At 43.3% G+C, this 26,506-nt stretch overlaps 1 protein-coding gene across 2 annotated transcripts in view; it reads right to left on the reverse strand.

Annotated features, from left to right (window-relative positions):
- The window catches only part of KDM6A (lysine demethylase 6A), a 170,591-nt gene that overhangs the window by 97,560 nt on the left and 46,525 nt on the right, over nucleotides 1-26,506 (reverse strand). For both annotated transcript variants that reach the window (XM_084843887.1, XM_084843886.1), the window contains exon 5: nucleotides 2,908-2,966. In XM_084843887.1, coding sequence (XP_084700013.1) covers nucleotides 2,908-2,966 — 59 coding nt within the window. The remainder of the gene's footprint in view (nucleotides 1-2,907; nucleotides 2,967-26,506) is intronic.

Consider the following 26,506-nt stretch of genomic DNA (forward strand, 5'->3'; position numbering starts at 1 on the left):
TGATCAGGAAGCTGGTTATCTCCCCCCTGGGCAGCACTATCTCCCAAAGGTGCATCAAAAACCCAATTCAACAAAAGATCTATAAACTTTCCCTTCTGGACTCTATGTTTACTATGAGCAAGTTTGATATTCTGAAGCTCAGAATTCTGAAATATGTTGGGAAAAGTTCTTGATTGCTGCTGCTTCTAGTGCTACAGCTACTTCAGGCCTCTTTTTTCTGTTTCACAGTTGGACAATGCCTTGGATATCAATAGGTTCTGAACCCAGAGCCTCTAGGATGAAAGAAACCTCCACCTCACTGACAGGAAATTCAAGTTTGATCTCTCTCTCTCTCTCTCTCTCTCTCTATTCAGTAAGCACATGGTCACCTACCAACAGATTAATAGGATGGATCAGCAATACCCATACTATTTAAATATAAATATTCTAAATTATATCTCCATTCAATGGCACTTTCATCTTACTAGCAGATATTTAATTGTCTAGGGATTCAACTCTCCCAACCTGCTGGTTGGCACTCCTTAAGTTATCTGTCTGAGTATTTTATTCTCCTTTTCGTTCTGAAATACATTCAAATTCCAACCAAGTGATTTTTTAAAATGTAAATTCATTCTTTCTTGGCATCCTACACATTGCAAAGCACCATGAAGAGACTTACACATAAATGATTGTCTGTATATGATTTGACCTGCATACCGAGTTACCCATTAAGTATCTCTTCAACTTTTCTCAAATATTTAGCCCCAGTTAAACAGAACTTTTGTTTATACTGTCTACTTCCTCCATCTGCCACGGCAATTTTTTTCTGTAATATGGAGCCAAGATCTAGGCAAGCTCATTTCATTATCACTGGACAATATATTAAGAGAATCCCAGTTGATACTCAATATTTGTTCCCAATTTCAACCAAATTTCTAAAATAGAATTTGCTTCTTTTCTCTCCCTGTTTGCACACAAAGCAGGCATGGATAAACCCTCATTTTCTCTCATTTGTGATTGCAATATGTTTAATAACGGTTTATTGTTAAGGAAAAAATATTTGCACAAATTGAAGTTGGAAAATCAATACTCAAGAAGGTGAGAGTTTTATTTTGTTCTCATAAATCACTATTTCTTAAAAGGCTCTGTTCGGACATAATACTACACCACAGTTTAACACTACGTGATCAAGCCTAGGTTCATGCACTCCTCCTCTGCTCTGCCATGGCTGCAAGGAGACTGGAAGCATTTGCTTCCTGCTTTTAACTAACCACGTTTTATCGTTATGTCTGAGATGGACAAAGTATGGTTGGTTTAAACTATGGGTAACTGAATCATACTAGGCTCAAACTGTAATTTATGATCCTGTATAGCTTCAGCAATACATAGTTTAAACCAGGGGTCCTTGCCGTTTTGAGCTGATGGGCACATTTGGAATTTTGGGAGAATGTTGTGAGCACTGTTACAAAATGGCTATGGGGGGCTTGCCCATTCATAAAATGGCTGTTATGGTTGGCATGGCCAATTAAAAAACACCACTTTCCCAGAAAGCAAATTGGTGAGGCTAAAAGGAAAGTAATTTGCTCAAGAACCTAAGTACAAGGCCGAGGTGGGTTCTGAGCTCCAAAGCACATTTTGAACCCACATTTTTCTGCTCTGACACCCATTTCACAAAAGGCAAACTGATGAGGCTCAGAGACAAGTAACTTGGCCAAGAAATGGTGCAGGCAGAGGTGGGGACTGTGCCCCAAATGCCAAATCACATAGTTGCCCCCACAAAGCACAACAAAATACCTATTTCACAGAAGGCAAACTGGTGAGGCTCAGAAAAGCACACACACCACACAAAAAAGTACAATCAAAACACACACACCACCCTGGCAAAACACGAAACACCCTAAAATAAACAAATAAACCAGCTAACACACACATACCATCTCCCTCGTCCCCACAAATCAGAACACAAAAATACAGACACAGCACAGGCAAACCACCATCTTCTTCCCCATCACCCCACTCTAGCTGCCCAGGACACCCACTACTACCCCCAGCTTACCTTTTCCTTTTTTTCTCTGGACAGTTGGGTGCTCTTCAAGATGACGTGCTGGACTAAGCCACCCATTTTTATTTTCTAAATATGCCTCTGGGGCTCATGTGGAGTCCAGAGGAATTCTTAGAAAAAAAGACAGCACTGAAGGCTAGCGCTTTGCTCTGCAACACACCAGCCCGATAGATTTAATAAAATATATTTTATTTTTTTAAAAATCTGGAGGGGCAGGGCACTTGGCAGGCTCCAAGGTAGATGCTTGTGGGCACTGTGGTGCCCACTGGCACCATTTTGGGACTAACCCAAGTTTCCTGGGCAGATGTATTAAAAAACTCCCATTAGTTTAAACCAGGAATTGGATGCTTCTCTGTGAGCATGCTGGAGGGTAAGAATGGGCATGTGAGCCTAAGGTTCACTTTTGCATGTTCACGCAATGCTAAACCATGAAGTAGTGCTGTGTCCAAACCAGGCCAATGTGAAGTTCTGCAGCTATCAATGATATAGAGGTTCCCCGACCTTGGGTGATCATCAGATTTTGTTGGACTACAACTCCCATTATCCCTAACCACTGACCATGCCGGGTAGAGATGATGAAAATTGTAGTGCAGCTACTTCTGGCATCCTGAGGTTGGGAATCACTCCTATTTAGGAACATACAAGAGCACACCAAGCCCACTGTTATTGGTTAGCCAGCCACATTACAGGAGATTTTAAAATTGTTTTTTTAAAACTACATTAGACTTTTTCCATTTCATGCCCAATATCCATATGGTCAGAGTAAAACCATATTAAATTATTAATTTAAGCAAGACAGCGCTAAAACTACTGATCAGCGAACATTTCAGCAAAAGGTTAAATCCCCAGCATTTTCTGCCACTTACCACTGAAATGCATTGTAATGGAAGTAGACCAAGCCAAGGCCATACAAAAAGGCAGCATTCTGCAAGAAGAAACGAAACATTTTTTAGGAACTGATATGCCGAAATGCATATTTTCAATCTTCTGGAAGAATATTGAAGTATGTTATTGACAAGATATTTCAGTCACTGCTTAGCAGAAAGAAAATTAGTTCTAAAACAAAAAGAAAATCTAAAGTCTTGACATATAATGCTGATCAAAGTAAAAAAAAAACACTATCCATATTGATGCATACTTTACTAATGTTACATCACTAAAATAAAGTAGCAGATGAGAGGGTAGCTCAATAGCATAGGTTTTTGAATTGTAGGGCTACAAGAGACACCTGTAGGGTTGAAGTCAACCAGCTGACACTCAAGTTATACTATTTTATTATGTTAGGTTATTCTCCTTTCTTGACTAGACACCTGATGTGCCTCCACACGAGGTAGGATAACTATACTTTGTTCAGCCACTTTTTATGGGGTATCTACATTGCGTCTTCAGCAAACCTATTGTTCTTTGTCTTTCCTGTGATTCTCTCTTCAGACATAACAAAAAGACAGGTTGCTACCTGTAACTGTAGTTCTTTGAGTGGTCATCTATGCATTCACACATATGGGCTCTGCACTTGCACTAAGCCTTGATTCAGGAAACTTCTATAGCTGAGGAGTTTTTGGAGGGAACCTTCCCCCACCATCTCAGTGTGCATGTCCCCAGTGGGTTACTGCCTATTCCCTCAGTTCCTTGAGACCGATGTTGTGGCCTCAGAACTGAGACAAAAACCAATACCTTCAGTACCCAACATCAAACTTGAATATGACACCGAAGAGGAGATGGTGGGTGGGTTGTGTGAATGCATAGATGACCACTCGAAGAACAACCTGTCTTTCTTCTTCGTGGTTTCTATGCATCACACATGTATGTGAGTAGCAAGCTAACTTACTTGGAGGCGGGCCGGTGTCCAACTACAAAACAGATGAGAGGACAGCACGACCAAAGGCACAGTCAGCTCTAGCCCTGACATGTAGTCTTCACAAAGGTAGACATTGTTGACCAGGTTGCAGTGTGGCAGAGTTCAAGGATGGCAGTCCCTCTGGCGATGCAACCGATGTCACTACCACATGAGTGAAATGAGCTCGGACTGGGGCAGACAGTTCAAGCCCAGCTAGCTCAAATGTTAGTTTAACAGTCTTTACGACCCAGGATGTGAAGCCCTGAGTCGAGAGAGGCTGACCCTTGCACTTCCCATCATAGCAGACAAATAGCCGGGGAGAGAGTCTAAATTGCTCAGTCCTGGACTTGTAGAAGGCCAGTGGCTGCCAGACATCCAACATGTGAAGAGTTGATTTGAACGGCAAAGATGGGGATGTAAAGAAAGCAGGTAATACAGTGTCCTGATTCAAATGGAAATCTGACACAACCTTTGGTAGAATCATAGAATAGTAGGGTTGGAGGGGGCCTACAAGAAAGGCAGGATCAGGTCTAAGCGCTACTTTCTCTCTGTGGAAAGTTAAATAAGGCTGGTCCACCTTGAGTGCAAAGAGCCCATTAGCCTTGCGTGCATATGTAATGGCCGCTAGAAATGCCAACTTCCAGGATTTCCGGTTGGAATCAATGTCACCCTGGCAGCATCCCATGGGCTCTCTGTAGGAGCTTTCTCAAACAGCTTTTTAAATGGTTAAAAAACCTTTTCATCTCCCCCCTGGAATTAAAAGGGGGGGCAAGGCAGCATCTGGATAACATCTTGGAGAAAAGTACCCCCCACGAGATAGCAGGGGGGCTGGATTCTAGGATTAGCTTTACCCAGAGCTTTACCAATGCAAAAAGCTGTTCTGAAACTCCTATTTAATACGAGAAAACAGGGCTGACGTGTTCCATTGTAATATATGCTTTAAGAAATATCAGCAACAACTGAGGGATGATTTAAGGAATATTAGCAATATTTGAGAACATCTGAGGACCTGAAAGATCTGCTTGAAGAGAAACATGGCTACACCGAGGAGAATAAAGGGGCTGGCACCACCGCCAACTCCTCCCGTTCCTCCTGTGTCAAAAGTTTCAAAAACAGAAGATACAGGGGAATTAGTTACTCTGATAAAGACTTTATCTTTGCAATTTATGGACCAAGCCAAAAGGTTGGATTTAATCCAAAATTCCATCACTGCCCTGCAAGGAGCTGTGGATCTAATTAATGTGTCTTGGCAAAAAATGGAGACGAAAATTAACGAGATAGAAGACCAAGTGGCAGGGAATGAAACTACGACACAAGTTTGTTTTAAAAATGTATGACAGAATTTCTCAACTGGAGGCCTTCATGCGCAGATCCAATGTACGTATTATTGGGATTAAAAATCTGTCTAATGATGTAGAATTGCCTGTTTTTGTGGATAAACTTTTGCATGAGATACTCCCTGTCCCATCTGATTATTTCCTTGATATTGAGCAGGCATTTCGTGTGCCAAATGCTTAAAGGGACTGACTATACAATCATAGTCCAATTTGCAAAAGTCTCCACAAAGAATTATATCCTGCATTTGGCAAGAGAGGGTGGAAGCCTTTCCTGGAAACAAGATAAAGTTATGTTATTTCCAGACTACATCAAAGAGGTGGCGAATAAAAGAAGGCAATTCATCAAAGCGAAAAATATGGCAAAACAAATGAACTTACAATATTATTTAAAATATCCTGCTACACGTTGCGTTGTGTCTGAAGGTCAGATGAAGAAGTTTCTAAATCATGAAATGGCAGAGGCATGGCTGAACGTAAAAATGCGTGAGATTTATGTTACAACCCCATGAAGTGGAACCTTTAAACAAGCTCTGTTAACTGTTTATGTTTAGTCTACATGATCCAGGCTAAGTTAGAAGATAAATGATTATACATATATTTGTTTATTCTCTTTCATCCTTCTTCTTTTCTTGCTTTTCTTTTTTATTTCTTTATCCAAAACAGATATGATATACTGTATTTAAATATATTGTTTGAGGGTGTATTGTGCACATGCATTTATATGTCTAGTATAAAATATATTACTGATTGTTGAAGGTTTATTTTCAGTTTTATTATTATATAACACTATATTTCTTTTTAATCATTAATAATAATAATATTATAGGCTACTGGGAATGAACTGTAGGCCTGTTTCTTTGATATAAAATTGATGATATGATATTGAAATGTAAGGTTGTTTATTAAACTGTAAGATTGTTAATGTTATATAGTTTTTAAAACAGAATGGCATCGGAGGCCGGGGGGTATTGGAGTTTAAACTTAATCCTTTAAAGGGGAGGTGGAGGGAAAGGGAAATAAATTTCTTCTCCTTTTTTTTCTTTTTCTTTTTGTTATTGTTGTGTCCTCATAAGAATATTGTATTGCCGGGACATTGCAGTATTGATCAGGTTGTTGGTATTCTTGGTATTGTTTATTTCATTTATAAAGATAAAATAAATAAAAATATATTCAAAAAAAGAAAAGAAATGCCACCTTCCGCAAGAGAAGGCGTAAGTCTCTAGTTGCCAGTGGTTCAAAAGACTTAGACAAAAGTGCTTTAAGCACAGCTGACAGATTCCAGCTCGGTACTGTAGGGTGAACTCGTGGGTGCCATGTTCCCGATCCCTTTGAGGAACCTCTTTGCCATTGGATGCAAGAAAACAGAAAAACCCTCAACGGGAGGGTGGTACGCAGAAATAGCAGATAAATGCATAATTATGACAAATTCAACCCCTTATTGAACAGTGAGGGAAGAAATGGCAAAGAGCATCAGCGAAGATGAAAGTCCTGCGTATGAGTAAAGGCGGCAAAAGCTGTTCATTTCCTCGTATACAAGCACTGCGTAGAGGGCTCATGAGCAGCGTCGAGGATCCTCTGTACTGATGTCGAAACAGTCTCAGCTCCTGTCACCCGATCTACACGCTGGCAATTGGAGGGTTAAGAGATCCAGGTGACAAATCTGACCCTTCTCCCTGATGAGAAGGGATGGGTGAGAAGGAAGGTGACAATACCAGTGGCATGCCATCCATAGTAGCGGAGCAAACCAAGGCTGGTGAGGCCACTAAGGTGATATCAGAATGCATTTGGTGCTGTCCTTTCTGTTCTTTGTCAGAATTCTGGTGATAAAGGGGAACGGTGGAAAAATGTAAAATAACATTCCTGTCTAGTTGAAGAGAAAGGCATCTCCCAGTGAATCTTGAGCCCGCCTGGTCTGCTACAAAAGTCACTGCAGATTGCATTGTCCAGAGAGGCAAACAGGTCCTGTGTAACTCCCACTTGTGGGAAGTTGATTCAGTTCGACTGAGTTGGTCCACTAAGACATTGTCCACGCCAGCCAGGTGTGTTACCACTAAACCAATCCAACAAGGCAGGCACCAATGGAAAAATTTCAATGTTAGAACCAAGAGAGGGAGTGATCTCATGCCCCCTTCCTTGCTCAAATATGCAATGACAGTTGTGTTGTCCGATGCGATCTGGACTAGTCTGCCCACTAGATCCAGCTCGAAAGCCTGAAGGGCTTTCCATACTGCTCTCAGCTCTAACAGGTTGATGTGGTGCTTCGCCTCTGTGACTGACCATTATCCATGGACCGTGAGATCCAAGCAGTAAGCTCCCCATTTTTATTTATTTATTTATTATTAAATTTATTAATCGCCCATCTGGCTGGTCACCCAGCCACTCTGGGCGATGTACAACATGCAATAAAAACAGTTTAAAACAATAAAATTCTACAATAAAAACATTTTCTAAAATACCCTAACCCACCCCAAATGCCTGCCTGAACAACAACGTTTTTAATGCATGACGAAAGCTCATTAAAGAGGGGGCATGACGGAGTTCCCTAGGGAGGGAGTTCCACAGAGTGGGGGCCACCACAGAAAAGGCCCTCTCCCTCATCCCCACCAGTCTAGCTGTCCTGGCTGATGGGACAGACAGAAGGCCATCATCCGAGGCTGATCTTGTTAAGCGGTTAACCATCCCAAGAGCAAGGCATCCACAGTCACTACTCAGGATGGTGAGGGCTGCAGGAATGGCATCCCCTCTGGCAGGCTGTCTGAAAGCATCCACCACTGTAGAGAGTCTTTTATGTTGCCTGGAAGATGGCGCTTGGTCCGATGAGAGTCTTGCTTGGTGCTGAAGTTGCGTATGAACTAGTTCTGAAGAGATCTCATATGCAACTAGGAATGTTAGACCACTGACGTCGTTGCGGCCATTAGGCCTAGCAAGCACTGCACTTTAATGCTGAGATGGTGGTGTGACAACTCAGCTCCATTGCCACTGAAGTCAGTCTCTCCAATCAGTCCTGAGGAAGGAATGCTCTGCCTGACTGCGAGTCTAGGTACACCCCAATAAGTTGTAGACTCTGGGTTGACTGTAGATGAAACCTTTTGATGTTGATACAAAGTCCCAAGTTTCGGAGAAGATCGCAGATCTCCTCTATCGACCACAGAAAACAGTTTCATATTGATGCCACTAGCAACCAATCTTGACCCCTTGCAGTCTGAGATGGGAGCAGACCACCGCCATGCATTTGGTGAATACTCTTGATGCTGTTGAGGCTGAAGGGAAGTACCCGAAACCGATTAAGTGTCTGGGCCAATAGCAAAATGCAGTTAGTGCTAATGCAGTTCCACTATGGTGATGTGGAAGTAGGTGTCCTTGAGGTCGATAGAGGCGAACCAATCTCTTCAGGTGAGGAGGGGTAGAACTGAAGCCAGAGAGTCCATGTGGAACTTCTTGGGCAAGATGTAGAGATTGAGTTCTTGAAGGTCTAGGTTTGGTCAGAGTCCTCTATCCTTTTTTGGTACCGTGAAGTACCTGGAATAGAAACTGTCCCGAAGATGCAACCTTGGTACGGGTACGATAACTCCCTTCCAGTGTTTCGACCTCTTGGTGGAGAACAGGAGACAGGGCTGTAACTTTCACGGTACCAAGAGGAAGGAGAGCATCTAACTTGATCCTGTAGCCTTCCTGAATGATGGAGAGCACCCAGGAGTCCTTTGTGATCTGATGGTAAGTTGGAAAGAAGGAGGTCAGGCGAGTTCCAAAGATGAGGAGACGACTGGAGGGCTGAGCAAGAAGGGTATTCAAGTAAAAAATGCTGCTTGCTTTTGGAGTCCGGTTTGTGACAGTAGTTGTGCAGCTTTGATGGTTGGGATGGTCTTAGGGAGCCCGACTGTCGCAATTGCTGCTGTTGCGATGAGGCTGGCTTTTGTTCCTGGAACCTGGTGTGAGGTCTGTGGTACCAAAACCTCTGTTTTGGAGGCTGCTGAGGGAAAAAAGCCATACTTCACGCCATGGTCCAGGCCTGTACCAAATCCAATGCATCATTGGTTTTAGAATTAAGTAAGCCCAGTACATCAAAGGGCAAGTCCTTGATATGGGCCCTTGTTTGTTGTGGGAGTCCGGTGGATCACAGCCAGGGATAGCAATGCAGGGTGATGGATCTGACAAGTGCCTTCGTGTCACAGGCAACCTGATGATGCAATGTGTCACAGGCAACCTGATGATGCAATTTGTTGCCTCAACAGTTTTAAAGCCTCCACTTGGAACATCCCAATTCTTTCTTCTCCTCAGGAAGATGTTCCCTGAGGTAGCCTACCTTGTCCCAGAGCAGCAGCTGATAACCAGACATCGCTGTCTGGTAATTAGATATTTTGAGGCCCATTGCTGCAGATGAGTAGACCCTTCTTCCTAATAGATCTAGTCGTCTACCCTCCTTATCAGTGGGTGATGAATGGGCCCAGCTGCCTCTACAATCAGTGCTGGGTTTTTAAAGAGATATTCAGCAGACAATTCCTGTAAACAATATATCCCTTCCAAGCACTTCAATATCAGAGTCATTGTGGAGAGACAGTTCCAAGATTGTTTTATTGTCTCTTCCAATGCAGGGAGGAGAGAAATGGCCATGGGAAAGAGTCCATATTTACTAAGTTAAAGACTGGGTCTTGTACGGTTGAGGCCACTTGTTGGGTCTCCAAATGAACCATAGAATAGTAGGGTTGGAAGGGGCCTACAAGGCCACCGAGCCCAACCCCCTGCTCAATGCAGGAATACAAGTCAAAGCATCCCTGACACATGGCTGGCCAGCCTCGTCTTGAATGCCTCCAGTGTGGGAGAGCCCACCACCTCCCTAGGGAATTGGTCCCATTGTCATATTGCTCTAACAGTCAGGAAGTTTTTCCTGATGTTCAGCCGGAATCTGACTTCCTGTAACTTGAGCCCATTATTCCGTGTCCTGCACTCTGGGATGACCAAGAAGAGATCCTGGCCTTCGTCTCTCTGACAACCTTTCAAGTACTTGAAGAGCGCTAACATATCTCCTTTCAGTCTTCTTTTCTCAAGGCTAAACATGCCCAGTTCTTTCAGTCTCTCCTCATAGGCCTTTGTTTCCAGTCCCCTGATCATCTTTGTTGCCCTCCTCTGAACCCTCTCTAGTTTGTCTGCATCCTTCTTAAAGTGTGGTGCCCAGAACTGGACACAGTACTCCAGATGAGGCCTAACCAGTGCTGAGTGGAGAGGAACTAGTACTTCCCGGGATTTGGAAGCTATGCTTCTATTAATGCAGCCCAAAAGAGCATTGGCCTTTTTTGCAGCCACATCACATTGTTGGCTCATATTCAGCTTGCGATCGACAACAATTCCAAGATCCTTCTCGCTTGTAGTGTGGTTGAGCCACGTATTCCCCATCTTGAAACTGTGCATTTGGTTTCTTTTTCCTAGGTGCAGAACTTGGCATTTATCCCTATTAAATGTCATTCTGTTGTTTTCTGCCCAGCGCTCCAGTCTATCCAGATCACTTTAAATTTTCTTTCTGTCTTCCACAGTATTAGCTATCCTGCCCAATTTGTGTCATCTGCAAATTCGATCAGCATTCCCTGCACCTCCTCCTCCAAGTCATTAATAAAAATGTTGAAGAGCACTGGGCCCAGGACTGAGCCCTGCAGTGCCCCACTTGTTACCTCTCCCCAGTTTGAGAAGGTCCCATTGATAAGCACTCTTTGAGTCCGATTCTGTAGCCAACTGTGGATCCATCGGATCGTTGTTTCATCTAGCCCACTTTGAGCTAGTTTGATCATCAGGATATCATGGGGCGCTTTGTCGAAAGCTTTGCTGAAGTCGAGGTATATGATGTCTAGAGCATTCCCACGGTCCACAAGGGAGGGTACTTGATCAAAAAATGAGATGAGATTTGTCTGGCAGGACTTGTTTTTGACAAATCCATGTTGGCTTTGAGTCATCACTGCATTGTTTTCAAGGTGCTTCCAGATGGATTGCTTGATCATCTGCTCCAGAATTTTCCCAGGGATTGATGTCAGATTGACTGGTCTGTAGTTCCCAGGTTCCTCCTTTTTACTCTTTTTGAAGATAGGGACAACATTAGCCCTCCTCCAGTCATCTGGCACTTCACCTATCCTCCATGATTTCTCAAAGAGAATAGACAGCGGTTCTGAGAGTTCTTCTGCCAATTCCTTTATTACTCTAGGATGCAGTTCATCTGGCCCTGGAGATTTGAACTCATTCAAAGTAATGAGGTGTTCCTTGACCATATGCCTATTGATCTCAAACTGCAATCCTGCCCCTTCAGCCTGTACTTCGCCTTTGCCAGGGGGGTCATAGATGCTCTTTGGGGAGAAGACTGAGCCAAAGTAGGAATTGAGCACCTCTCCCTTTTCTTTGTCATCTGTTATCGTTTTGCCATCCCTATTTAATAGCTGAACCACCATTTCTTTCCTCTGCCTTTTACTATGCACGTAGCTGAAGAAAGCCTTTATGTTGTTTTTAGCATCCTTCGCTAACCTCAGCTCGTTCTCAGCTTTAGCCTTCCTGACGCCATCCCTGAAATTCTGTGCTACCTGCCTGTACTCGTCCTTTGTTACTTGGCCTTCTTTCCACTTCCTATATGTGTCCTTTTTTGTTTTCAGGTCATCTCTAAGCTTTTTCTGAAGCCACATTGGCTTCTTCTGTTGTCTTCCACCTTTTCTTCTTGTTCGAATTGTTTGTAATTGTACCTTGAGAATTTCCTTTTTTAAAAGCTCCCACCCATCTTGGACTCCTTTTCTCGTTAGAGTCGCTTGCCATGGGACCTTACTGATCATTGTTCTGAGTTTATTAAAATCAGCTTTCCTAAAATCCAGGATACACGTTTGGCTACACTCGGTTTTTGCTTCCCTTAGAACCAAGAACTCAAGTACAACATGGTCGCTTTCCCCCAGAGTTCCTGTAACTGCTACTTTATCCACTAAGTCATCTCTGTTGGTTAGGATCAAGTCAAGGATAGCCGATCCTCTAGTTCCTTCCTCTACTTTCTGTAGGAGGAAGTTATCCGCCACACAAGTCAGAAATTTCCTGGAGGGGCCATGTTTTGCAGAATTTGTCTCCCAACTAATATTGGGGAAATTGAAGTCCCCCATTACTACTACATCATGCTTCCTTAAAACATTGGCTATTTGCTTTTCAAAAGTTTCATCCTCATCTTCTCCTTGATTGGGTGGCTGATAGTAGACTCCCACCATCAGGTTCCTTTTATTCTTTGCTCCATTTCTTTTCATCCAGATGCTCTCGATGGGGCTACCAAGCTCATCCTCCTGTATTTCTGTGCAGAGATATGTATTTTTCACATACAGTGCAACCCCACCTCCCTTTCTGTTCCTCCTGTTCTTTTTGAACAAGTTAGATCCTTCAATTGCTGTATTCCAGTCATGAGAGTCATCCCACCAAGTCTCAGTTACACCTATCAAGTCATAATTTCCCTCCCGTATTAAGAGCTCAAGTTCATTCTGTCTGTTTCCCATACTCTGGGCATTAGCATATAGACACTGAAGACCATGTGCTTCATAGTCTGGCTTTTTTCCTACATGTGTCTGAAGACTATTATTGGGCACCATTAGAGCTGTTCTTTCCGTTGCAGTGCATGAGCCTACGTCCATTGTTACCCCCAACTTTACATCTCCCTTCCCCGTAGGATTCAGTTTAAAGCCCTCCTGATGAAGTTCTTCATGCTGTGGCCAAACACATTCTTCCCATCCTTTGTGAGGTGCAACCCGTCCCTTGCCAACAGCCCATCTTCCAGGAAGTATAGCCCGTGATCCCAGAATCCAAATCTCTCTCGTCGGCACCACCTTCGTAGCCAGTCATTCACCCGGAGTATTTTTCTTTCCCTTTCTAGCCCTCTTCTAACTACTGGAAGTACGGATGAGAAAACTATCTGGGCCCCAAAGTTCTTGAATTTCCTTTCCAAAGCTTCAAAGTCTGATGTGATTTCTTCATAGCTCCGCTTGGCGGTATCATTTGTTCCCACATGGATGAGAAGAAAGGGATACTTGTCAGTGGGCTTTATGAGTGCACTGCTTGCGCAATTGTGAGCACCTGGCTGGAAAACTGGTCCTCAGAAGGAAAGACAGACTCATTTGATCCGACAATGCATCCAGGGATGAAATTGAAAGTTGGCAGGAAGCCTGCAATATCATGTCAGACTGGTAGTCCTCTGCAGCAGAGAGGAGATATTCTTGAGTTGGAACCTGTAACAAGTTTTGCTTTTCTACCTTGTCTACATGGGTGACTAGACATATCATTGGTGCCCAACTGTGAAAAGAGTTGATGTGTGGGCTGCAGTTGCACAGCAGGCAGAGAGGGAAACATTTGTGTCAGCTGTGACAGTAAGGGCTGTGGCGGTACCAGCTGTTCCTGCAGAGCCTGATCAGGGGGTCTTGACACAGTAGCCGATGGCTGTGATCTGTATCAAATGACTCTGCTACAAGTTGGGTCAGGACAGCAAGGCAACTAGTAATGTCCATAGCATTCATCACGCTCTTCCATCCATCTTGTGATCTCCTATATCACAAGTCTCTTGATGGATGGTCATCCCATCTATAATGAGGGGATCTAGACCTGTCATAGTATTGGGTATGCTCGTAAAGACTGGGGCTATGACCCCTATAAGATGAGGCGATGGAATAGACTGATTCCAGTGATCATTGACATTGACCATATCCTGTACTGTAATTATCCCTCTGGTAAAGGTGCAGCAAACAAAGGGACAGTAACGGATCCTTAATCTTGCCTTCCAAAGTAGAGGCGTTTGGCATTGTCTCTACTATTTGAGGTGGATTCACCATATGGGTTGGTGAAAGCATCACTGGTGGAAAAAGTGGCTGTCAGTACTGGCGATAACAGCTGACCAGGAGACATTGGCGGAGCAGTGGGTGGAGTTGGCATTGACAGTTGCTGTCAATCCCAAGACACCTATGTGATTTGAGATGTCGGGCTTGAGGGGCACGGCTCATCGCCAATCAGAGTTGCAGGAGACACTGTCGAAGTTGACAGCTGCTGTTGATCCCAAGGAGCATGGGTTGACTTCGGCAGAGTCAGAGAGCCCGACAGGCATGCTCGATCCTGAAACACAGCGACAGACTTCTCGCCAGACTTTTTCTTTTTCCTCTTTGGTTCAGTGGAAGGGAAAGCTGTCTTTTTTTAAGCTTTTGCTTTCTTTGAAAGCTTCTTAGCCAGTGCAAACACCAAAGTTCTGCTTGGTGTGTGGGGATCTTGTGCACTCAACAGAGTATGGCACTGAGGGGACTGTGACCCCACTGAAGACGCAACAGCTACAGTTTTAGAAGCTATTCCTTTTGGCTCATCAACCGCTTCTAGCACACGTTTCCAAAGAGCGGCTTTGAGGCGGTCTGCCCAATTTTTACAGGCTTGCTTGGAAAAAGCCTGACAATATGAATAGGCTTCGATGATGTGGTCTTCCCCAAGGCAAAACAGGCAGAAAGAATGCCCGTCAGAAGGCAGCAACTTTGCCCCACAATGGGAACGCTTTCTGAATGGGGCCTGAAAGGCGATCCCAGGATCACAAAAATAAAAAATAATAAAAATGCAGATAAACAGACAGAATAATGATAGAAAGAGAAAAAGAAAGAATAAAAACCAAGCTTTTTCAACAAGAATGCTATCAGAACAAAGTCTGATCGCAGAAGTTCCCAAACAAGGTCACAACAACAGCGGTCTAAAGAGAACTGAGAGAATAGGTGGGGACCTGCTGGGGACATGTGCACTGAGACAGTTGGGGGGGGGGGTTCCCACCAAAAACTTCTCAGCTATAGCAATTTCCTGAATTGAGGCTCCACGCAGGCGCAGAGCCACATGCGTGATGTACAGAGACCATGAAGAAGAAACTGACTTGTTTTAATTCTTGAAAGAATGGAACAACACACTCTTCCATCAGCACCATATTATCTGGGTGAATTTTTTACTCTTATCTCTTAATTTGCACTAATTTGCCTTTTCATCTATATATTTTAAAAAATATTGAATTATTCATAGAATCATAGAATAGTAGGGTTGGAAGGGGCCTTTAAGACCATCAACCCTCTGCTCAATGCAGGAATCTAAGTCAAAGTATCCCTGGCTGTCCAGCTTCATCTTGAATGCCTCCAGTGTGGGAGAGCCCGCTACCTTCCTAGGTCATTGGTTCCATTGTCGAATGTTCAGCTGGAATCTGACTTCCTGTTGCTTGAGCCCATTATTCCATGTCCTGCATTCTGGGATGATCGAGAAGCGATCCTGGCCTTTCTCTCTGTGACAACCTTTCAAGTACTTGAAGAGCGCTATCATATCTCCCCTCAGTCTTCTCTTCTCAAGGCTAAACATGCCCAGTTCCTTCAGCCTCTCCTCATAGGGCTTTGTTTCCAGTCCCCTGATCATCTTTGTTGCCCTCCTCTGAACTCTCTCCAGTTAGTCTGCATCCTTCTTAAAGCGTGGCGCCCAGAACTGGAGACAGTACTCAAGATGAGGCCTAACCAGTGCTGAGTAGAGGGGAGGGGATGATTGTATGATTGTACTATCATACAATAGTACTTAAACAAAAAGGTGTTTAGCACACATTTTAAAATAGTTTAAAGAAACCTAATGCTTTTCCAGTCAGTGTCATTTTAGCACCATGTGTTTCATTTTTTAAATACTTTTATTAGTGGTTAAATGGTAGTTGATCTTTTAAAAAGGTTATTAAAACAATTGCCCAATATTGCCTTAAAAGGGGTTTTTAACTCAAGTTAAAGAAGTGATTTGAAAAAATTAATTAAAAACGATATACTCAAAATTGTCCCTTCCCACCTACACAGACATGTCACATCCACTAGTGTGGACAGAACACAGTGGCATATACACAAAGAAAAGGTGCTACATCCCCCAAAGTGTGGAAAGTTAACTGCAATTCCACATGCAATGACTTGGTATCATGAAGAGTCACCAATCTAGAAGAACCCTGAATGTGGGTGGTGAGCAGAAAAGCTCCTGAATGGGAAAGACCGATCTCCAGTTCAGTTTTTAGACAAAGATTCTTCAACTCCCAGTCTTCCCCATTCAGGCAAGCAGAGCAGAGGAAACCAATGTGTGATGAAGGCAGAAAAAGAGAGAAAGGGAGGGAGGGAGTTGGCAGAGTAAGAAGTGTTCTACACAGGCGGGGGGCTTAGGCATGCAAAGGATAGGAGGACACAGGCAGCTGGTATGTTTCAGATTACGTACCAAGATGCCAAATAGACCCATGAAGTATCTAGCGAAGCGCTAGCTTTCTTCCTTTTATTAGGAAGGGGAGAGGCACCCAATAACTCCAAAGCTGCAGCACATGCACACACAAATGAAGCGCACCACATCAAGTCAGCCAAAAACCATAAGCTGCAGAACATTCTCCATCCTGTCCTCTTCAGTAAACCAGTACTGGAGCCAGAATTAAAAATGGCCATGACAAGGGTGTGCTATTGCAAGAAGAACCATATAGCTATTAATTACATTCCCATAACATAAATAATTGAATAAAGCTCTGGGTGAAGGCAGCTGATTCAGTTCTTGAAATATGCATATTCATGAAAGTCAGTGAGGTGTTGTGGTGAGAGTGTCAGGAGACATGACATGATGCTTACTGGGTGACCAGGGGCCGGTCATAATCTCTTCAGCTTAACCTACCACACAGCGTTGTTGTGAGGATAAAGGGGGGGGGGATGTACATTGCCTTGAGCTCCTTGGAGGAAAGGCAGGATATAAATATAATAAATAAATATTTGATGAAAAACAAGGCTGGGGCAAGAAATGCCCACTCAGAGACCTCATCTCACAACACCCAAATATTCTTGAGGCTTGTCAAGGCTATAATATCAGAACATGGCTTCAGACACTAATGAACATGCCCAAATATAATGAAACCTGTGAATGGTTACAGTTGCCATGGAAACCAGAAAGCACCAAGCAAGAGGCCAACTAAACCAGAACCCAGGAAAAAGGTTGGCTGGAAGTGACATTTTGGCTGTAAGTTGCTGAAAGGATCTGTTTCTCAGCTATCAATGGAGCTGCTAGGTCTCCAGCATTCCAGTCCCAAGAGTGAGGCAGAGTTCTCTGATGTGAAGGCCCAGAAAAAATGGGGGAGGTGGCATGGGAAAAAAATGAAATTGGAGGAAGGGAGGGGTTGAATAGCCTCTTGTGTAATATTTTCTTTTCCAAAATGAGTGAAACAATTTTAAAGTAGCATTTTTAGACTATATCGTTACAGCCAATTATACTGCTGCAGCACTCCTACATCCCACTCCTACAATCAAGTTTCATGTGTAGCTATGTTGATGACACCGTTTCTTGTTGGGTTAAAACTCTTGAGTTGTTTAACCCTAAACAACCCCAGGTGCTGGGTTCACACATCACAACAACCCAAGAACCTGTGTTGTTTCGGAAAGTGGAAGCAATGAGCGTGCTTGCTCGCTGCCATGTGGCCACAACTAACTATAGGTTAAACAATACCGTATTAGCCATTATGTGTGAACTGGGTCTCTGGGTTATTCATGGTTAACAATCCATGGTTAGCTCAGCACATTCACACATGACAACCCAGAATTCAACAACACATACCATGGGTTATATGCAAACCAGGCCTTTAAGAAAACGACGTAACAACGACATTGGGATCAGAAAGAACATAAGAGAAGCCCTGCTAGATCATACCAAGGGTCCATCCAGCATTCTGTTCATACGGTGGCCAACCAGCTGTTGACCAGGAAACCATAAGCAGGACACAAGTATAATAGCACCCTCCCGCCCATGTTCCTCAGCAACTGGTGTACACAGGCATACTATCTCTGTTACTAGAAGTAGCACATGACTATCAGTAGCCATTGATAGACTTCTCCTCTAGGAATTAATCTAACCCCCTTTTAAAGCCATCCAAATTGGTGGCCATCACTACATCCTGTGGGAGCAAATCCTGTAGTTTGACTATGCGCTGTGTGAAGAAGTACTTCCTTTTATCTGTCCTGAATCTCTCACCAATCAGATTCATGGTGTGATCCCAGGTTCTAGTACTGTGAAAGAGGGAGAAAAATGTCTCCCTATTCACATTCTCCACACCATGCATAATTTTGTAGACCTCTATCATGTCTCCCCTTACCCTCTTTTTTTGCAAGCTAAACAATCCCAGCTGCTGTAAGCTTCCCTCATAGGGGAGATGCTCCAGCCCCTTCATCATTTTAGTTGTCTTTTTCTGCACTTTTTCAAGCTCTACAATATCTTTTTTTAGGTGTGGTGACCAGAACTGTTCACAGTATTCCAAGTGTGGTCACACCGTAGATTTGTATACGGGAAGCATGATATTGGCAGTTTTATTCTCAATTCCTTTTCTAATTATGACTAACATGGAGTTTGCCTTTTTTTACAGCAGCCGCCCACTGGGTTGACATTTTCATCGAGCTGTCCACTACATCCCCAAGATCTCTTTCTTGGTTGGTCACTGCTAGCTCAGATCCCAACCGGTTATACTTGAAGCTGGGATGTTTTGCCCCAATGTGCATCACTTTACACTTCCTTACATTGAACCAGATTTGCCACTTAGATGCCCATTCTCCCAGTTTGGAGAGATCCTTTTGGAGCGCTTCACAATCCCTTTTTGTTTTAACCAACCGAAATAGTTTGGTGTCATCGGCAAACTTGGACACTTCACTGCTCACTCTTAATTCCAGATCATTTATGAACAGGTTGAAAAGTATTGGTCCCAATACAGACCCCTCTATTTACTTCCCTCTATTTACTTCCCTCTATTGGGAAAATTTACCATTTATTTCTACTCTCTGCTTTCTGTTCAACCAGTTCCTGATCCATAAGAGGACCTCTCCTCTTATTCCATGAATGCTAAGTTTGCTCAGGAGTCTTTGGTGAAGGATTTTGTCAAAAGCCTTTTGGAAGTCCAAGTAAACAACGTCTACTGGATCACCCCTGTCTACATGTCTACTGACATTCTCAAAGAACTCTAAAATGTCAGTGAGACAGGACTTACCTTTGGGGAAGTTGTGTTGATTCTTTTTCAGCAAGGCCTCTCCTTCTATAAGCTTACTAATTTTATCTTTGATGGTTTCAACCGATTTACCCGCAACAGACGCTATGCTAATCAGCCTGGAATTTCCCATCCCCCCCGCTCCCGGATCCCTTTTTAAAAATTGGTGTTACATTGGCCATCTACCAGTCCTCTGGTACAGAACCTGATCTTAGGGAAGGAAAGACATATGCAGTTATATTTCTGACTTCAGCTATTATGGAACTTCATTTTTTTTATCTTGGAACATGACATACACAGACACATATATGTATAAAATATATAGAAGTTTTTGCAAATTCATATCAACATGTATTGTTTCCCCAGAATTCAACCAAGTCTATAAGTAGTCAACAATCCTAAGAGGTAGATCAGGCTGAGAGTCAGTGACTGGTCCAAAGTCACCTAGTGAGCTTCATGGCCCAGTAGGGACTAGAACATGGATCTCCCAAGTCACACCCCAACACTCTAACCACTACACCACACTGGCTATTCATTGCATAAGATATTCCATTCAGATTTATGTATGCATTCCTTGAGAGGTCCTAGTCCGCTATTAACATATGCATTTGACCTAATATTCATTGTTTGATTGCTAAAGATCAGAACCTCAATTTAGTATAGTCCCTTAATGAATGATCCATGTTTGTTAGTAATTGAGTAATTATATGCTTAATTTGCAAATATAAGCATCTGATATTGCCTCATTTCCTCTCTAATTTCTCTATATGGTTTTTATTAATCCAATTTTTAACATACTTCTAAATTGTGTTAAACGAAGTTCCTTCCAAGGCCTCACATTGCCAAATAAATCTTAGCGCATACCTCTCTTCGAGCTTAAATGGCTTCAAAGGGGAGCTGTAAAATTCATGGAGAATGTATCTAAACAATGGAGAATAGTCAAGATGGCTATAATGGAAACCCTAGGTACAAAGCTAGCATGTCACTGAATATCAGGTACTGAGGAGCAACAGCAAAGGGGGGCTGTTGCATTCATAGACCTTTGACCCAGCGAGGCTTTTCTTAAGAAGTTGTCATGTCAGCCAGCAAATAGGAGTGTGACAAGAAGAGAATCTGCTCCACCTGCACTGCCACATCCTCATCTTCTACTGCCTAGAAGAGATTCTCTTCTTGATAAGAGAACACAGGGAACAACAGAACCTGTCTTGCATTTTCCATCTAGCCCAATATCTAGCCCAGGCAGAAAAAGGTCTCTATGATCTAATTATCTGATCTTTTTACCTTGAGATGCCTAGGATTGGACCTGGGATCTTCTGTATGCTCTACCACTGAAATATAATATCACACCTGGAGCAGCCAGTAACTCTCTAGGATAGTGCTATCCCTGCACAAACAAAACTATGTTACTGCTGCTTTTATATCTGTGATTGTATTTTTAAATCTTTACACTGCTGATGGTTTCTACTTTGGATTTATACTGTAGTTTAAGCTTTTAAAGGTGTTATATTATGTTTTATCATGCTATATTGTATGGTTTTAATTGTTGTGAACCACTCAGAGAGCTTTGACTGTTGGGCAGCACAAAAATGTAATAAATAAAAAAAATATTTCTCAAAAGCTACTACAAAAGACACATGACTTGCAAATACAGTCAGGACCAGAAATACTGGAACAAGGATAACTGTTTTGGCAGTTGGCCTCTGTACACCACCACATTGAAGTTGAAAGGAAACATACCCAGATGGGAGCAAAGTCAGGACTTTCAGCTGTAATGCAAGGGGTTGGACAAAAGTGGGCACTAGCCATTCAGGAAGTACAGCCGGTGGCATACACACACACACTATCATTGGTGGCTCATAAGTAATGGAACAAACCAACATCATTTCAAACTTAAGGATCGCCTTTAATACCTGGATGAAAATCCTTTGCAGTCAATGACTGCCTGAAATTTGGAACCCATGGACATGACCAAATGCTGAGTTTCCTCCCTCGAGATGCTTTGCCAAGCCTTTACTGCAGCTGCCTTCAGCTGCTGCTTGTTTGTGGGTCTTTCTGCCTTCAGTCTTGTCTTCAGTAAGTGAAAAGCATGCTCTATTGGGTAGAGATCAGGTGACTGACTTGGCCATTGCAAAACATCCCACTTCATTTGCCTTCAGAAACTCTTGGGTAGCTTTTGCTGTATGTTTTGGGGCATTATCCATCTGCAATATGAAGTGGCATCCTATCAGTTTGGCAGCATTCGGCTGAATCTGAGCAGAAAGTCTAGCCCTATACACTTCAGAATTCATCCTGCTGCTTTGATCAGCAGTCAGGTCATCAGTAAACACCAGTGACCTGGTTCCACTGGCAGCCATACATGCCCATGCCATAACACTGCCTCCACCATGTTTGACAGATGATGTGGTATGCTTTGGATCATGAGCTGTTCCTTTCCTTCGCCATACTTTTCTCTTCCCATCATTCTGGTACAAGTTAATCTTGGTTTCATCAGTCCAAAGTATCTTATTCCAGAACTGGGCAGGCTTTTTTAGGTGTTTGCTGACAAAGGCTAATCTGGCCTGTCTGTTCTTGAGCATTACCAGTGGTTTGCACCTTGTTGTGAAGCTCTGTATTTACATTCATAAAGCCGTCTCTTGACTGTAGATGTTGACAATGACATGCCTACCTCCTCAAGAGCGTTCTTGACCTGGCTAGATGTTGTGAAAGGGTTCCTCTTCACCATGAGCACAATTCTGCGGTCATCCACTTTAGTTGTCTTCCGTGGTCTTCCAGGCCTTTTGCTGTTGCTGAGCTTGCCAGTTAATTCCTTCTTTTTCAAGATGTTCCAAACTGTTGTGTTGGCCACTCCCAATGTTTTTGCTATCTCTCTGATGGGTTTATTTTGTTTCCTCAGCCTAATGATGGCCTCCTTCACTCGCATGGACACCTCTTTGGACCTCATGTTGGGAGTTCCAGTGAACAGCTACCAAATGCAAATGTAACACTCAGAACCACCTCCAGGCCTTTTATCTGCTGGACTGGTCATGGAGTACCCAGGAAACAGGCCACACCTGGCCATGCAGCTGCTTGTCAGCCATTCATTCCATTACTTATGAGCCACCAACGATGGGTGTGTGCGTATGCCACTGGCTGTCCTTCCTGAATGGCTAGTGCCCCACTTTTGTCCAACCCCTTGAATTACAGCTGAAAGTCCTGACTTTGCTCCCATCTGGGTGTGTTTCCTTTCAACTTCAATGTGGTGGTGTACAGAGGCCAACTGCCAAAACAGTTATCCTTGTTCCAATATTTCTGGCCCAGACTGTATTTTAATTATTTTGTGGGGAGAGGGGATATGAAGTTCTTTACTCTCTTCCCTGCATTACCCTTCAAGTATTTTTGAGCTAAATCAATTCTGATCAACTGCTATAGTCATTTTTTCATGTTCACAGAATGCCATAATTAGTGACTGAATAATACAGTGAGTAGGTTCCAACTATCTCTAGAGATTAGATTTTTAATTACTCTCCTAGGCACTCAGATGTGCCTATCACTTAGAATATTTTTTGTTGCATAAGACATTCCATTCAGATTTATGTATCAACAGCTTTGCTCTAGAGAGGTGGGGGATGTTTTCCAGCCAGAGGACCCTTGCAGAAAACATTCTGGGGGTTGCATGTCAGTGGGGCTGGAGCCAAAAGTGAGTGAGGCTACCATTCACACTCCCACACCATCCACTGAATTCCATCTCTTTCCCCTTTTCTCCCAGTCCCCCTTCTCTTTTTATAGCCTCCTCTCCCTCCTGCTCCCTTTTTCTCTCTTCTCTCCCCTCCACTCCCCAGCTGCCTCCTCCTTTTGCTCCTCAGCCCTTTCCATGCTGCTTTAAAACAAAAAAGAAAAGCTCCCATTGGCAACAATAGACACTGTTTTTAAACATCTAAATGCTGCATTGGGGCAATTTTGGAAGGCTTACAGCATGAGGTGAGGGGAGTTAACCCATCCCTCCTCAGCTGTGACATCCCCAATTCTACCCCCCCATTGGGCAGTTAGGCTTATAGCCCCTCCATGGGGACCAATGGATATTTTTTAAAAGCTGCGTGGTGGTGGTGAATTGCAGACAGTTGCAGCATGCAGGGAAGGAAAGGAGGGTTGAATCTTCCCTCCCAAGATGCAACTTCCACCCCAAAATTGCCACCTGTACAATAATCAGTTTTTTTAAACCCTGACTACTGCACCGGGGAGGGCGGGAGCACGGTGCATGGGGGGGAGCAGTTCGCCCTTCCCTCCCCAGAAGCAGCACCACAAATATCTCCCACATGGCAGTTAGGCTTTTAAAAACCCTCCACCGACACCAATCAAGGCTTTTTAAAAGCCTAACTGCTGCAGAGGGCGGGACGGAGAGAGGAGACGACAAGCCAGATGGGGAGGCCCCACAGTCTGCAGGTTCTCTACCCCTGCTTTATGGCAATGCATAAGATTCACCCAGATCAACAGCAAAGACTCTCACGTGCTGTACTGATTTGATTGTACAAATGTCAGATATTTGATCTTGTTATGGTCAGAAACTGGCACTTTACTAAGACCCTTGTATTCATTTAAAACTCTAATCAGAAGTAAGGTGAGAAGCCTAGAAAGATCTTCAATTATTGCTAGGTTTTGTGGTAGAATGTGTCTGAGACATACCCACTTATACATGGTATAAATCATAACATACCCTCCTCCCAGAAGATGAAGGCATCTGAAGGCAACACAATAGTATGGCTCAGTTTCTACATCTGTTACCTGAGGAAGTGACTGTAAGAACAGAAATGCCTTCACATTATTTTCAGTCTCTACATCAAGTTCCAATTTACTAGAAATGTAGAAGTGTAGTGCCACCAATAAAGCAGCCTAAAATACAAACTATATTGATTACCTGCCTGGTTGGGAAGAGAACGTTAAATGAAATGGCTTATCAAATGCATACCCAACTTAGTTTTTAGTAGCAGCATACTTTCATAAAAGTAAATGAGTGAAAAGAATTATATAGCTTTTCAAGTACACAGTGTTCTCCAGAAATTCCAGTAGTTACAAAAACACCTTGAAACACCTGCTAGGTTTATAGAGTTGTAAAGATGTGCCTTCTAAAAAGAACCTTTAAATCACAGCTAGATTCACAACTTACAGGCTTAGAAAGATTTATAGGCAGCACACACTATTTCTATTAGTTCTTCAAGAACAGTTAATTTTACAAACTTCGCTGAGACCGACAGATCTGTCTTGAACATTTCTAATCAGTAGGTTCGAATGTAATAAATACAGTGGATTACAATCCAGTGGGTTGTGTCAAATGTTATTCTAGCACGCATGCCTTTATGTTTTGAGCTGGAGTGAGTTACCTTAACAGTTGGGGGGTCTGCAACCAGACTATTCCTTTGACCAGAGTTTATACCAGCCAAATTTGGAGTACTGCCTGCTAGGCCTCATATCTTACTTTTAAGAGGACAAGAGGCTGTACAGTTATATCTGTCTTCATCCCAATGAATCACACAGTACTTCAGGCTGGAATTTCTCTCTCCTATCCACCCTGTCTTTTCCTTCAGGCCAGGTGAAGCCAAATGGGCGTGGAACATCTGGAAGAGCTGGCGTCCTTTACCACTTAGCACTGAGTGGGGAGAGGATGACCATACCTCCCACAGCACTGGTAAGCAGGGTACCATTGAATGGGGTAGGACTGTTTTTCTGAGACACCACCTTCTGCCTCCAATATTTCCCTACCATTACAGGGCCAGGAGGTATCATCATCTGACAAGGGAAACAGGGACTGTGTCACAAGAGAGCCTGTAGACAAATCCTTTCCTGCATTCCCCACCCTCAAGGGTGATAATGCACACTCCAATTTCCTACCCAGTGTTAATGTACGAATGCAATACAATGCTACTGTCATCAATGTTTTTATGCAAAAATGGAATACTGGTAGCCTGCAGCTGAGGAGGGATCATAACTCAGTGATGGTGCATGGGCTTAGAATGCAGATCATCCCAGGTTCAATCTCCAGAAACTCCAGTTACAAAAACAGACAGATTCAAATAACTGCTGGGTTCCATATGTTCAAAGGGAGAGTAGCCACTGTTTGTCTCAACATGTCTTGCTGCATCAGATATATTTTTGCATCAGGCACAGTCCAAGTCTGAACTACACCTTCATTCTACCTTAAGACTTACAAACTGCAAACTGTAAGCTGCAAATTGTGCCATGTCTTTCTTATGTCTCCTGAAGCCACACAAAATATTCTCCGTATTATTCATAATTCTATATTTTCATAATTTCAATTATTCAAAAATATAGTGGTATTCTTTTTACCAGAAAGAGCTCTACATTTAATTAAGAAATCACAATTGACATTATCTCCTAGAAGTATACCAAATATATAGCTACATTATTAAGGGTAGTTGGAACACCAATGAAGCAGAAATAAGGACCTGTGTTGGGATATGTGCTCCCACCACACACAGCACCACATACACTGCATCATTTGATCACACCATACAGAAAATACAATAGCTGCTTCTTGTAGGAAAAGTGGCTTTGCAAAGGGGTAATGGAGAAACCTCTGGAAGAGGGGTGGGCAACTTGATGCCCTCCAAGTGTTATAATTCCCATTTACTCTAACCAGCTTAGCCAATGGTGAGGGATGATGGGAGTTGTATGCCAAAACATCTGGAGGGCCCACAAGTTTCCCATCCCTAGTCTGGTTCCTGACCTGGAACCACGAAGATGGAAATGGAAAAGTATTGTGTGGGGGATAGGGCACTGCAAAAGAAAATCGGTGAATGCTTCTCTACTGCCATTTGCCTCATCTCAGAAGCAGCAGTTATCGGGATTGTAATTCTTTAGAATTCTGGCTTATTGAGACTAGGGATGGGGGAGAATTTCTCCCCGAAACATCGGGGGGCCGAGCGCCAACGCATTCGGTCCTCCAAAGGTTGTTCGGGGAGAAATTCTCCCCCCCGCCCCCCCCCCCCCGGATGGGACTTACCTTTCACGAATGTCCCCCCTGGCGGCGGGTGCCGGCGGCAGTTCGGCAGGTCTTCGTCAGGGGCGGCAGCCGGTCTTTCAACCGGCTGCCGCCACCGCCATTACAAGAAAAGTTAAAAAAAAAACACAAAAACGCCCCTGTGATAGGCTACGTAACAATTAACGTAGCCTATCACGGCTAGATTTGCAAAGTCAGCCGTGATAGGCTACGTAAATCGTTACGTAGCCTATCACGGGGCTTTTTTTTTTTACTTTTCTTTTGAAGTTCGCGGCCGGGGAGACGGGGCGCT

This window comes from Heloderma suspectum, chromosome 3 (assembly GCF_057233095.1).
Source record: "Heloderma suspectum isolate Gila_16-S chromosome 3, 16-S_ref, whole genome shotgun sequence".
Lineage (NCBI taxonomy): Eukaryota > Metazoa > Chordata > Lepidosauria > Squamata > Helodermatidae > Heloderma > Heloderma suspectum.